Source organism: Setaria viridis, chromosome 9, assembly GCF_005286985.2.
Source record: "Setaria viridis chromosome 9, Setaria_viridis_v4.0, whole genome shotgun sequence".
NCBI lineage: Eukaryota > Viridiplantae > Streptophyta > Magnoliopsida > Poales > Poaceae > Setaria > Setaria viridis.
Window position 1 is genome coordinate 5,386,377 of NC_048271.2, and position 14,922 is coordinate 5,401,298.

A 14,922-nucleotide genomic window follows, 5' to 3' on the forward strand; every position below is an offset into this window, starting at 1 on the left:
CGTCATCCGGGGGTCTTCTTCCCCGCAACTGTCGACGCCCTTTCCATCTCCGGTAATGGTGAATCTTACCGGTAAAGCGATTAGCAGTAAATTACTACCAGTAGATTAGATTAAAGAAGTGGCTGCCACATGGTTACTAAACTAGATCAGTCGTTAGCTTGTCGGGCCCCTGTCGGGAGGATTGTAATTGAGAATAGAGTCCTTCCTAGTTGGGATTCTGTTCGGCAAGCCACAGCTGACAAGCACAAGCCATTGGCCAAGCCGAAGCTTATCCCACCTGATTATGCACAGCAAGCATTGCTTCTCCTCACTACGGGGCGGCATTATTGCTGATTGGGTCCAGAGTTTATACGATGCGACGCCTCGCCTCGCCCATGCATTATTTCTTCACCCACGCGGGCCACGCTGATCGTTGTCCTCGATGGCTGCCCAATCACGAATGCGAACGAGACTAGGAATCGTAGCAGATTAGCGCCTCCCTTTGCTGTGCACGACAACAACTTGTAGCAGCACATCAACGGTGATCCGTGAGCGAGCGCGATGTCAGGAGCGGGGTAGCACTGCATCGGCAAGTGGCAATGGCAACTGTTCCAGTTTGGGCGTCATCTCGCTGCTTCCAGCCACTGCACTGCCCTATACATTGACCATGATCTCGATGACTTGTCGACTCCTTCGTGCTCGGAGTGACACCAGTCACTGCTCAGCTTATCGTGTAACTGAACAAAGGGCTTGTTCGCTTCAGCTTATTCAACCGGCTTATCAGCCATCAAATAGTATTTTCCTCTCACAACAAATCAGCTGTTTCGGCTTTTCAGCCGGCTTACAAGCTGAAGCGAAGGCCAAAGCTGTTGGACGACGTTGATTGGCAACGTAAAGCCCCAGTCCCCAGACACGACTCGACCGGGTGCTTCGCTTTCAGACCTTTTTTTTTTCCTTCGCCGTAGAATCTGTCCTGCTTACTTTGAGGACGGAAAAGATGTGCGCAGCGACCGCTTAGATTGGATGTGTCTGATTGGAGAGCAAGGTGTGTTTGGCAAAAAGTTTTATGATAAGCTCGGTCACCATCTGAGATAAAACTCCTCTATGGGAGGCACTATGGCCAAGCCAATTTAAACCTGGCTAGAGCAATGGTTTGGCTCGGTGTTTGATTGGTTGTATAAGTTTAGCTTGAGCTGAGTTCATCTTATATTGGTTGGGTGCATTGGCTTGAGTGAGCTCATTTTCTACAGCATAGGGTGAGTTTTAAGTTCGTCACCTTCCTATCTCCGTTGTCACCGACGAACTGTCCATTCACCTCCTCTTCCTCCCCCATCGAATCCGTCTCTACCCTCGAGCAGCGCACGCACCAGAAACATCGGTGGCGGCGGCGCACATACTAAGAATGGCAAATTCGAGTTGATGCGACGATGGAGCTCCAGGTCGGCTGAATCGAACTCCACCAAATCCTGCTTGCTTCGTTCTTTCTTGATCCGATGATTCGGCTTCCTCCATGCGTGTTTCCATTCGTTGATTTTTGGAAATTAAGAACATCTCGTTGGATTGCTAAGATTGATTTCCTGCGTGATTACTAGCTACTTTGCCAATTAGTTTATTGGGGGTAAAAGGAACGCTAACTTCGTTGGGGATGTGGACGAGCAGATTCAAAATAGCTGCAGCTACCGCTGTCATCCTTGTCGATTCATATCAATCTGGCACATGCAACTAACGAGAGCGCCGCCCGCGCCATCAATTCAACGCTGCCTCTTCCGGCTCCTCGTGCAGGCTCAATTGTTGTTGCTTCCTCTTCCAGTCGTCCTCCACAGCTCATTGAGCTCGTGTGCGAAGGGGCGGCAGAGTAATGCAAGAGCGACGGCGACGAAGGTGTTGGACTCGAGTAATGCAGGAGTGACGACAGCGGAAGTGTTAGACTCGACGTGAAAACTCGACGTGGTCGTCGTCGTTGCCAACTTGCCATGGCCCACTCTATTGGTTCGCCAGTGGTACGGGAGAGGAGAGGTTAGGCCTTGGGAGGTGAGGGAATCCAAGTGCATTGTTGCGCCGAGCCTGGCCAGCGGAGAACGGTTACGAAATGCGTACTAGGTGAGACTGGCTTAGGACCTCCTTTTTGCATTAGCTAAGCCTAGTTAAAGATCTTGTGCAGGAACAAACACATCGAAGCTACATCATGGGAGCCACGATAGAAGCTACGCACCCTACCGATCGCAGCCTACGTATCCTTCACCCTCCTCCGACTAAACACCCGAGAACCGATCGGCCGACCGATGGAGATCCCGGAACAGAGCCCAGACATGCCGAGCTGTTTCCGAAATCGCAGAGCGTCGCAGCGCTAGTGTTGGCGCTGGAACGTGCGGCGGCTCGCGTTCCTCTTTCCCCTCCACGGCACTGCGGAGTCGTGACGGCACTATATAGAAAACAATATCCGGGCACTGCGGATGACTTTGAGGCGATTTGGTAGGCGGTTATGGGGGCGTGTCTCTGCTTGTGCTCGTGTAATCCAGGCAGATCTGGCGCATCACTTGGTACCTACTACCTGCCAGGCAAAACGTTATGGAAGACGCCATGCTACTGCCAGTACGACGTGCTGCTCCCAGTCCCGGCCAATCAATGCACGGCTTGGTTTTTCAATCTTGGGCCACGGCCTACACGGCTGGCTACACGATCCAGGGAGGCCCGTGGGCTCAATATCTGATTGGGTTCGGAGCTCTTCAACATTTGTTGCTTGATTTCTCCCACCTTCTCTCTCAGTATATGTAGTTGGTGGAAAGTTCTCTCCTGAATTAATCCTCTCCTGGTCCAGTCTGATTCAAAATTCGACCAAAAGCAGACAGGATGCTGGGAGAATATTAGGAAATTGGTGGGATTAGGGGGGAGGGCAACGCATGATTGGATAGGTCAGGATCAGAGCGCACCAAGTTGCAAGCACGGAGCTAAAAGACGAAGGATTCCCATGAGAAGCTGCTGGACCATGGAGAAGGCCACAGCCGCAGTGCTCCACACGTAAGCACCGGCGGCAGCGAGCATATCAGGCCACCTGATGGGACGCTCGAACAACCAATTAACCGAGGTAAGGTTCAGGCTCCTGCCGAATGCGTCGCCGATGAGATGTCCAAGCTAACCTCGCTCTCTGTTGGGGGTAAGGTTCAGAATCGTTTCATCAGAAAAGAAAGAAAGAAAAAAAGAAAAGACATGGTAGGAATGTAGGATGGCTCCTGGTCCTTGGAGGACCGATGTGACCGGTTACAATAGGGCTAGCTGTTTGGTGTCGTGCAATCACCTCCTTTTGGGATCGTCTAATGATGTTATGAAATGGCATTAGGTTGACTGTACTAGTGTTTTGTAATCTAAAGAGTTTGCGTTTGGCTTGGATGGTGTTTGGTGAGCACACAAGATTAGAATGAACCTGACCTAAAGAGAAAGAGAAAAGAGCCACGTGTTTGGTACATACATGCTACCTGATCTTAGACTGTTTCAGTATGATTGTACGAAAAAAGCCAACTTTGTGGTAGATAAAGATGAACAAAGTTTAGTGGCGTAGCTTAGTTGATGCTACCAACATAATGCTTGCGGGATGTACCGTATGTTGTTCAGTTTTCGTCAATTCAGGAGCCATCAGGAACCAGCAGCAGCAAGTCGCAAAATCGCACGTAAACTTTGTGTCCCGGAGAGAATTCACATGCCATGTAACCTGAACTACGAGAAAATTTAAGCAGCCCATGAGAAGCACGCGATGAGAGTACGGCTCAGGTGGTGGTGGACTGGTGGTCAGAGGCGAGTCCAAGCCAAACCGAGAGGCCCACGCGAGCACGGGAGTGGAAGGAAACGGAAACGCCCCACCAGCAGCGGAGCGGAGCCAGCAGCTGCAGGTGGCCCGTCCAAATCAGAGCGGGATGGAGGCAAACAAAGCACGAGCACGATAGGATACCGCGGGATCCCCCACCGCTTCTCCCTTCTTCCGCTCCGGTGGGCGAGGCAGCCGCGATCGCGGTGACCCCTGACCCAAGCGAAGGTTCGGCGTCGGCGCTCGGCCAGAGAGTCACCGAGTCACACACGGGCACACGGCACAAAAGCCCCAACCCCATTGCCCAAGGACCACCCCGCCCGGCTGTCCCCGTCGCACGGTGGCACGGCGCCCTCTGACCCTCTCCCCTCATCCTTCCCCCTGGCCGTCGCCCGCCGACGCGCCTCACCCCGTCCCCGCGTCCAGCCCAGCGCATCTACGTCCGTATGGCTCCATCCGGCTACGCCGTGCGTCCGGCTTTCGCTGCCCACATCTCGCTGTCGGGCGCGCCTCCACTCGCTCCGTTTGACCGTTTCCCATTGCTCCCATCACCTGACCCCGATCCTCACCTCGCCTTCACACACTTCACCATTACGCGCGTCCACCTCAGTACCTCACTCACCTCCCCGTCCGCACTCCGCAGTGAGGAGCCAGTGGCACACTGACACTCTACACTATCAAAGCTCCCCCGGATTGGCAAATAGAACGTACCCGTCACGCCCTTCGCCGTCATGGCCCTATCTTTGCGCAATAAAATAGCACGGACACGCCACATTTACATACATCGCTTGTGGTGACAAAGGGAAGCAAGGGGACAAGCTGAAAGCTTTTGGTAAAGAAAAGGAACCCTTTTCTTGAGTGCAACACAAAGAAAGAAACAAAAAAGTGAGGCTGCAGGTACAGGCAGAACACGTCTCCTGCCATGAACGGATGAACTTATACGCTGTTTGATACTGTTGGCTAAAATTTAGCCCTTATCACATCAAATGTTTGGACGCTAATAAGAAGAACTAAAAATATGAATTAATTATAAAACTAATTGCAGAGAAGAACTAAATATGAACTAATTATAAAACTAATTGCAGAAGCCCTAGGCTAATTCGCGAGACGAATGTATTAAATCTAATTAATCCACCATTAGCAATGGGTACTGTAGCACCATATTGTTAAATCATGAACCAATTCATCTCGCGAATTAGCCTCCATCTGTACAATTAGTTTTGTAATTAGACTATATTTAATACTTCTAATTAGTATCCAACATCCGATATAAACTTTATCCGATATGAACTAAAGTTCAGTCTGGGAGAGCCAAACAAAAATTTAGTCCTGGGAGCCAAACAAGCCATTAACCTCTTTTCCCACCTTGTCTTCTTTTCTATACGGAAAATCAACAGCATTGCTTATTTTTATTCTCTCACTCACTTGCCCTAATAAACATGTAACGAAGCAGAATAAAGTATAGTGTATATGCTAAGTAGATGACAAGAAGGATACGGTGTACATGATGCTAGTATAGTATACGGAGTATGATGAATCTGTACGGTGATGGGTTGATTGTACACGAGGCATGATTGGGATGGCAGTAGGCGCTGGTGGTAGAGTGGTAGGTAATTAAGGGCATGCTAATCAGTAGTGATGCTCTTGAGGAGGTAATCGCATTCACATGATGGTGCAGGCGTAGGAGGGGTCGTCCTCGCAGCAGACCCGGTAGCCGTAGGGCGGGTTGCAGGGGTACGGCTGCGGCACGTACTGCGGCATCGGGATGTACTGCGGCGGGGGCGCCGGCGGGGCCTCGGGGGCCTTGCCGCAGGAGCAGCAGTGGCACCCGCCGTGCCCGTGGTGGCAGCAGCAGTCGGACGGCCACGCCGGGAACGGGTACGGGTACGGCCACGGGTAGGGGACCTCCACCACCTTGGGCGGCGGCGGGGCGGGCTCCTGCTTGGGCGGCGGCGGCGGGGCGGGTTCCTCCTTCGGCGGCGGCGGCGGGGCGGGCTCCTCCTTCGGCGGCGGGGGCGGAGGGGGCTCCTCCTTCGGGGGCGGGGGCGGCGGGGGGTCGACTTTCGCCGGTGGCGGCGGGGCGGGCTCCTCCTTCTGCTCCGGCGGCGGGGGCTTGGGCTCCTCCTTATTAGGCGGCGGCGGCTCCACGATCTCGATCTGCTTGATGATCTTGCAGGCCTTGCAGCAGAGCTTGTCGGCGAGCTTGTCCGCGTCGAAGGGCCCCGTGACGATCACCACGTTGTTCTTCTCGTCGTACGTGATGTCGTCGATGCAGAACTCACCCTTCTCTGCTTTACCAAGAATCAATCGTCAGTACAATAGTTAGTTGCTATCAACGAGCTCAAACAGAAACGAAGAACAGAAAAATTGCGGCGCCACCCTTTCGAGGGGAACAAAGAAGCAGAGCTTTCTTGATCTGAGAGAACTTGCAACCATGGTTGCAAGCAAGCACGCACCTTGGATCCTGGTGAGCACCTTCTGGATCTTGGTGTAGCAGCGGCAGCATTCCAGGTCCACGCTGACTTTGATGGTCGGCATCTGCACTCAAACACGATCAGAAAGAAGTTCTTCTAAGCCAATTTTCCCTATCTTTGTTTGCACACAAGATAGTTCAACAAACAAACACAGAGAGATGCATCAACTTCATGCACACAGAGAAATTAAAGGCAGAGAAGGCCAGCCACCTGTGTGATTGCTACTGATCTATGGCTACCAGCACGAAAGAAGGAAACAATCAAGAAGGGCAGCAAGAAAGCAAAGTGCCCGTTTGAAGCGTGCAGCACACTCCAGATTAAACAAACTAATTAACCAGGGCCAGGACGGCCGGCCACTCTTGCCATCAAGAAGTTTGGCAGAAGATCAAACTCAATACGCAATCTTTATGCCATAAATCCTCGAATTCTGCAAGAGTAAGAACGAGAAGGACATGGAGAGAGCGAGCCAGCACCTTGGTTCAACCGACCCGGCGCCCGCCAATGCGAGCCAGGCAGGATGAAGAAGAAGAAGAAGAAGAGGTGGTGGTGGAGAGGGAGGGAGGGGGAGGAGGAAGAAGAAGAGGAGGTGGTGGTGTGGCGTGTACAGGCAGCTATATAGGCACCAGCCATCCCCTCTGCCCCCCACGTCATCTGACTCAATCTCATCCCGGCCGGACCCTGGAGGTGCCGTGGCGACGCCAAAAGCAGGCGGGGAGAGTAGAAAGATAGAAGCAGCCATGGAGAAGCAACTAGAGAATGAAAAAAAAGGGCCTTGGAAAGGCGGCAGCAGCCAGCAGCACCAACACTTGGCTAGCTGCCTAGCTTCCTTCCACCGCCAGCCACACCACCCGAAAGCACACTCCGCGCCGCCGTCGTCTTCGTGGCTGTTATTTGGTATTCCTCTCCAGGATGATTACCTCGCTCCTTTCCTTTCCTTTGCGATGAAAAGAAACACGGTATGATACGCACTCACTCAGGAGCTTTCACGTCAGGCGACAGATCGCGTGCTGGGGGCTACTGGTGACTGGCACGGTTCGGTTCATTTTCGTGACGCCGATGGTGCTGCTGCGAGAGTGAGTGTGTGCGTTTGTATTCGCCTTTATTTTGATCCGGAAAGGTCGTATTCCCAGCGCGGCCGGATACGTGCCCCGGTGAAGAACAAGAACTGGTGGTAATGAACACCAGCCTGGAGGCAGATGGTGCGCACCGAGCGGTTGTTTTCACACTTTTTCTTTCAGATGATTTCAGCCACCATCACATCCTCATACCTCGGTGTCTCTCCGTGAATATTTGTAGAGCTTTCAGCTTTGATGAATCTTTGACCCTTGGATGGATGCCAACAGAGGATGACAGGAGCAAGAACAACAGTGAGCGACGTAAGCTTGGGGTTCCCCGGTTTTGGATTCACCTGACCAATACCAGATTGTTCTGACGATGCCTCAGGCTGCTCTGGCTGCGGATGACGAGATGGGCTGCGGCTGGCCGGTTGCACTCTGCGGCATGGTCCACCCCTTCCGGGTGCTTGATGGTTCTTGGACCGTGGCACCGTGCATCCGTGCCATGCCCATAGGCCACAGGCCACACACACACACACGACGCAGCATCATCCATCCATCCGTCCCCTCTTGCAGCTAACACGATCTGCTTCGAGTCGTTAGCGAGCGGCGGCACGCTGCGAGCCCGTGATACGCCCGGGGTCCACGGCAACGGCCGGCGTTCAATGGGGTATCTCAGCAGGGCCAGGCCAGCAGCTAGGATTGATGATAACAGGAACCCGTCATCCGCACAGTGTACGCACGCAGCAGCAGCATCCATCGGCAATCAGCGAGCGAGCTGCATGTGTCCGGTGATGCTTGGTACAGCAAAACCTCAGCCTCAATCACAGACCGCTGCTCCTCCCTGGTTGTTGAGCGAGAGCTGCGAATCCGAAATTCAACTCCTAATCCTGCTGCATTTGCGTGCTATCGATCCGATAGGGAGGCCTTTAACCACTTGATTGCAAAGAAAGGAGATTCGCTGGCTTTCTTCTTCTGTGGGGAAAAGAAAGGGAGAAAGACGAGGTGCCGGATCTTCTTTCTCACTTACCCTACCATCTGATACAGAAAAAGGCGACGCTTCAGGTCAACAAACCAGCAAAACAAATGGCGCCCAGAGACACCTCGATGGTCAGCTTTTCGATCCAGCGGGCACGGCAGAAACCCGAGACCAAAGACGTGCACGCTACACGGGAAGGGCAGGCAGAACAGAACCCGCCGCGCACCGGAGCCCCGCGCGCACGGACGCAAGCCGAGGCGGCGCACACGCCTAGGCGACGGGCAGAGGGAGGCTTGGCGTTTCCCGGGCCGCCGTCCTTTCCTCGGTGGTTGCAAACAAAAGGTGGCGTCCACAGGCCGCAGCCTCCGCAACGGCAACAACCGAGGCGCGGTCCATCCATCCAATCCAAGCCGGTGCCACCGACCGACCGGCCGGCCGGCCGTGCCCCGGCGCGGTTCGGCTAGGCCAGGCCACAGCCCCACACGGCCACACGCGTCCTCGCGCCCGCCCCGGCCTCGCGCTGCCGCTGGCTGCCTCTCCTCTCCACCCGGCACCCGCCAGCCAAGTTGTCGAGCCAGCAACGCACGCGAAACGCGATCCCGACTCGCGGGCACAGTGCCGCGACTGCCGCCCGCGCGCGCCCCATCTCGCGCCGCACCCGGAACGGCAGAACGGGCGATCCCATTATTGCTGCCTGCCGCTTCTCTTCTTCCTCCCCCGGTCACTGTCGATGGCCTCGTCAGACACGCATCACCACTCGCCGTCGCTCGCGAACCGGACATCGGACATTTCACGAGGAGCGGCTGGCCGGTGTCGGTGGTCGCCGCGCTGCTACTCGCCACTGCAGATTGCGTGAACAATTCCATGCCTGCAGTCACTGCATTTTTCAATTCTTTTTTCCCTCACCCAAGTTTAGTTAGCGTGAGCGTATGCCTAGACACGTGCACCGTGGCTACTGAGTACCGACACGTAGATGGCGACGGGAGGGAGTGGAGAATTGGAGATGAACCTGGTGACGCCGAAAGCGCGCCGGCGTGCCTTCCATTTGAGTGAGATTAGGAGCAAAGGAAGCTGTAGCTGGTGAGAGACGTCGCCCCAGTGCCAGTCCAGCTCGCTTGCCGGAATCGTCAAAAGTGCAATCGTTCTCTCCTCTTTTTTTTTTGAAAGGAAAAGAGCCTTTGTTTTGATTCCAGCAGTAGCTGATCGATTGTTCCCTGCGCCTTTCTTTTCCTTTCGGGTTCGTTAGATCTGCTCCTACCAGAAGCTTCCGTGGCGTGCCAGCACTGACAGAGGCGAGTTCCTACTGCAAGTCGCTGTTTGAAACGGCAAGTAGCCGTAGAATGTAGCTGGATCCGGTTCCTGCATCTACATAGGGTCGGCACGGCGCCGGCCGGCCACCGCACTGCCACATCGGGAATAGCTTCGGGGCTCACACAACGCCGTGGCTGAATTGACGCCGGCCGGATCGGGAGTAGCATCCGTCGATTCGATCGGTTGCCACGCAGCTGCCGGTGCGGCTGTGCAGGAAAAAAAGGGGACGTGACAAAAGGGCCCCGCCGGCCGATCGGACAGTGTTGGGGGTGGTTGCAGCCCCGCACAAATCCAAGTTTAGACCACTCGATCGTTCGAAAAGAAAAAATGAGTTTAGACTACTCGATTCGGAGGTGTAGGTTAGTTGCCCCGTTAACAACTTGCCCACCCCTGCACCGTACGGGACGAGTGGCCGATCCATCCAGCCATCTGATCCAGGGCACACAGAATATGAAAAAGATGCATGAGATACTGCCATGGCTTGGTCACCCAGCAACAGCAAATCACCAGTTGGAAGGAAGGAAGAAGACAAGGCGTAGAAGCTGCAAGAAGCTTCTGCCTCGGTGTGGGTACGTGCGGCGGATTCTTCTTCAGCGATCAGCAACGCTGGCTTGCCGGCTCGGGCTTAGCTGTAAAGGGCCTGCGATTTTTCTTCCTTCCGTCCGTTCGTGCACGGACTCGCATTAAAGATTGATGCGTTTATTTCGTCGATCACCAAGCCAGCATTGCATTGCATCCGGGTTACGGGCTCGGCCCTCGGCGGCATCCGGCGGTCGCTTTCGTGGCGTCGTCGGCCGGCGACTGCGAATCAAGGGGAGGGAGGGATCGGAGGACCACGTGTGCACACATCCAACTTCTCAGGCTCAGAAAAATCGTGCGAGACTTCGGCGCGCTATCAACAAATTAAGCTTCAGACTTTGGAAACTGAAACGCATGCTCCAACCGCGCAAAGCTTTCAGATGTATTTGTAGCGGTCAGTACGATTTCGATCGTGTTGCGAAACGAGCTGATTTGTCTCGCTTTCGATTTAACGCGCGCTGGAACCTGGCGTACAGGCCCAAACCGCGTACAGGCTCACTCCGCGCACAGTGACACCGTTGCAAGTGTTCTCTTGCCGCACGCACAAAATCCTCGGTCCTCGCTAGCAGTACACACAGAATTTTTTTTAAACCCGACAAACTACCGAGGGGTGCTCGAGGTAGTGTGTTGGTTAACGAGACTCGTCGAGATCAGCAACTCGAAGGTTCGGACCGCTAGATTGCGTAATATCCTACGTCATGTGTGTTGGTTGTATTAAATTGCTTTGGAGGAGGTCCTTGCCTCGCCTTATATTGCTGGGGGTAGTGTTACATGTCGGTTGGTTACAAGAATACTAGTCGTAAACGACTAGAAGAGTTCTACTCTTATTACAACGAGTATTTTCCTAATCCTCGACCAGTTCCAGTCTTTCCATGTAAACTACGCCGTCCTGCGCCATGGTCTCCATGTCAGATGCGTCTCGGTGTCCAGCCTTATATTTAGGATTGTCAAAACCTCTCTGGTGGGCTCATAGATGTACGTACGACAAGTCCACGAGTACTTTTTAGTCAAATACAGCAGTTCCGAATACTTTTGCAGACTTCATCGACTAGTTTAGGTGCTCTTCGAGTACTTCATCTGGTTAAATCTTCAAAGGTACTCAAAAACTGTCATGCGGCTTGAACGTGCTCAAGCCTCATTTAACTCAGTCTCATATCCTTCAATTTTGAATTTTATATGGAAGTGCGTCGCACTTCATATAGAGTAACCCCCGAGCCTTATGTTGAATTGAAAAATCATGCTGAGGGTCAATCTGTAATTTGTATCACTTTCCTCTTAAAATCCGGAGAAAAAGCTTTGTTGTCGATGGACACGTGGCACAACCCCTGAGCTTCAATGCCTCGATGACTAATGATGAACCTTAATAGTTTCCCGAAGGGCACGCCGAAGAGGCACTTTGTCGAGTTAAGCTTCCATCGAAACTCTTGCAAACTTGCGAAAGTTTCTTCTAGATCTGCAATTAGGTCATCAGGATTTCTGGTCTTTACGACCACGTTGTCCACGTACGCCTCCACGTTGCGGTGTAGCTGCTTCTTGAAGCACTCCTGGATTGCCCTTTGATAGCGCCTGCGTTCTTCAACCCGAAAGATATTGTTGTGTAGCAGAAACCTCTGTATGGGGTGATGAACGCGGTCTTGATCCGGTCTTCCTCCTTGAGAGCTATCTGGTGATACTCCGAGTAGCAATTGAGGAAACAAAGGAGGGCGCATCCAGCTGTGGAGTCGATGACTTGATCGATCCTAGGGAGCCCAAAGGGATCCTTTGGACAGTGCTTGTTGAGGTCTGTGTAGTCGACACACATCCTTCACTCATTGTTGCTTTTCTTTCGCACCAAGATGGGATTGGCGAGCCACTCTGGATGATAGACTTCTTTTATGAAACCCGTCGCGAGTAGTTTGGTCAGCTCTTTCTTGATGGCTTCCCTTCTGTCTTGGTTGATTCGTCGTAGGTGTTGCCTTTTGTGTAGCTTTTGGATTCACGTTGAGTGAGTGCTCGATCAACTCTCTGGGCACCCCCGGCATGTTCGCTGGTTTCCACACGTAAATGTCTCGATTGGCCCGAAGAAAGCTGATGAGCGCGCTTTTCTATTTAGGATCCAACCCTGTGCTAATCAGGACTGTTTTGGAGCTATCACTAGTCTCAAGGTCAATGGCTTTGATGTCTACTTCACTTGCCGGCTTGACCTTGGTTGCCTCCGACTTCTTTTCTAGAATCTCAAGCTCTGATGGGGACACTTCTTGGATGCGGTGAAAACTTGCATCATCGAGTTTGGTACTTGGGTAGTTGCTGCTAGCCCCACGGCTTCTGTGTCATAGTCATATAATATCTTCAAGTCTCCGTGCAGGGAGAGTACTCCCTTGGGTCCCGGCATCTTGAGCACCAAGTACACATAGTGCGGGATGGTCATGAATTTGGCCAATGCTGATCTTTCAAGGATGGCGTGGTACGATGTTTTGAAGTTCGCTACCTCGAACCGGATGTATTCTGTCCGGTAGTGTTCTTTGGCCCTAAAGGTAACTAGCAAAATCACCAGTCTAAGGGGTACAACCGCGTTGCTTGGGACGATCCCATAGAATGGAGAGTTCATTGAGTGAGCATATCGACGACGTCGAGGCCCATTTTGTTCAGTGTCTTGGCGAATAGGACATTGAGACCACTACCACCGTCAATGAGTATTTTAGTAAGTCTGGAGCTAGCGACAACCGGATCCAAGACGAGGGGATACCGTCCTGGTCTGAGAAACTAGTCCATTTGTTCTTCCTGGAGAAGATAATTAGTACCTCGGACCATTTGAGGAACGTTGGCGTCACAGGTTCAATGGACATTATCTCTCGAAGAGTGAGCTTCTGGGACCGCTTAGTAGCAGTACCCGGGGTTCCGCCGAAGATGACGTTGACGTGTTGGATGGGTTCTGGAACTTGCCATTGTCACCATCATCTTCGTCTTCCTTAGCCTTGCTTTTATTTTTGGTGCCAGATGGCTCTGGCAGGTCCTTCATGACTCTTCATAGATAGAAACAATCTATCACAGAGTACTTGTGGTATGGGTGCTATGGGCACTGTTTCTTTAGGAGCCCATTGAATGAGGGCTTATCTTGATTCTTCCCGCTACCTTTCTTGGATGACTGCGAAATTGCCGCGATAGTATTGTCTCGCTTGCACTTGCGGTTGTGACCTCCCGAGTAGTTATATCGATTGTCATTGTTGGGGCGATCGTTGCAGTTCTTATCATTGCATTGGCCATTGTTCTAATTGTTGTTGTTCTAGCCCTTATTGCGATTGGACTCAAACCTTTCGATCTCCCTATCTTTTTCATCTGCCCACGTCTGTACCATGATCTTAAGAGATTTGACATCAGCGGAGCATCTTCTGCCGATGTCCTAGAACATCCAGCAGTCGTGGAGGCCATTCTGGAAGCAGTCAATAGCATCGTGCTTCATGACATCCACGATTATGGCCTTCTTATCGAAAAAGCGATGTAAGTAGCTGCGCAGGGTGTCACCTTCTTGTTGTTTAACTTGAGACAAATCGATCCTATTGTCAGGACGCTGCATTGCCCCTACGTAGTTGTTGGTGAACACTATCTTGAGGTCCTTCCACAAGTTGATAGAGTTCTTATCCAACAATCCGAGCCATGTGAGTAGTGTCGCCTCCATGCAGATAGGGAAGTAGATAACTTTGGTGTCGTGGTTTCCTCCAACTACTTGTACTGACAACGAGTGACATCGGAGGCATTGGACTTGGTCTTGCTTGCTATCGTACTTGGTGATACCCGGGGGTTTGAACTTTTCGGGTAGAGTTGTCCTCCTCACACATCTTGAGAAGGCGAGAAACTTGTCAATATCATCTCCTGGGTGTTCGACTTCTTGCTCGCGCTCGCAGCCGTCCGTCGATGATGGTACGGGCGTCGCGGCTGGCATTGATCTTGTTGCAAAGGTCTTCTACTGGGCGTTGAGGCTCTGGGTTAGCCCCACGGTGGCCACGATCTCCCGAGGGTCCTGCCTAACTACTTTCAACTCCAGCTTGGCTTGGTCTAGCGCCTCCGGCTTGACTTGGTCTGGACGAAGGACCTCTATAGCTGCTGCCATGTTGACTTCACTGGGATGGGGAGAGTTGGACTGACTTATCAGATTCTACTGATCGAGTTGTTCGTACGCGAGTTCCGCCAGTTCAGCCAACTGCTTTGTGTACTTGTTCTGAGGCATCGCGCAGGTGATGAGATCAATAGACACGACGGTAGCCAGGGGAGTACGATGATAATGCGTTTAAACTGCTTCAAAGGTGTTATCCAGGTTCTGGATTGGTAGGTCTGCTGCAAGGCGGCGACGACGCTCTACTCTTGTGGCGTTTCTTGCTCGTTGTCGAGTTCTTTGAGCTTCGGTCTCTTCTTCGACAACGTTGGCGGTGAGTTCATCCTATGAGATGTCATTCGGGTGACGCTCATGTCGCGGGTTTCTGTCATGTTGCTCTTCTTCTTCGTCCTCTTGTATAGTAATGACGGTGAAGAGTTCTTGCTCTGGAGAGTGGCTTCCCGAGCTTGAAGTGATGACCTCCGTGGTGCCGCCTTCCTCGTAGATGGGCGACAGAGGAGCTTCTTCCTGGTACGAGAGAGTGTCGACGTAGGTGATGAGGCACGAATCGTCGTCTTTGGCAAGAGCGGATGGCTTCATGTTGGGCCAGCAGACGAATCTGCCTTGGTGAGTTGATGTGATTACCAGGCTCTGCTGCGGACCTGATAAAGGAGTCT

At 52.6% G+C, this 14,922-nt stretch overlaps 1 protein-coding gene across 1 annotated transcript; it reads right to left on the reverse strand.

Moving 5' to 3' along the window:
* Positions 1-5,121: 5,121 nt before the first annotated feature.
* On the reverse strand, positions 5,122-7,127 carry LOC117835700 (uncharacterized). The gene is made up of 3 exons (XM_034715039.2): positions 6,726-7,127; positions 6,235-6,316; positions 5,122-6,066 (listed from the first exon to the last, which is right to left on the reverse strand). The coding sequence occupies exons 2-3, from the start codon at positions 6,314-6,316 to the stop codon at positions 5,441-5,443; spliced, it is 708 nt and encodes a 235-aa protein (XP_034570930.1). The 5' UTR covers positions 6,726-7,127; the 3' UTR covers positions 5,122-5,440.
* Positions 7,128-14,922: the final 7,795 nt, after the last annotated feature.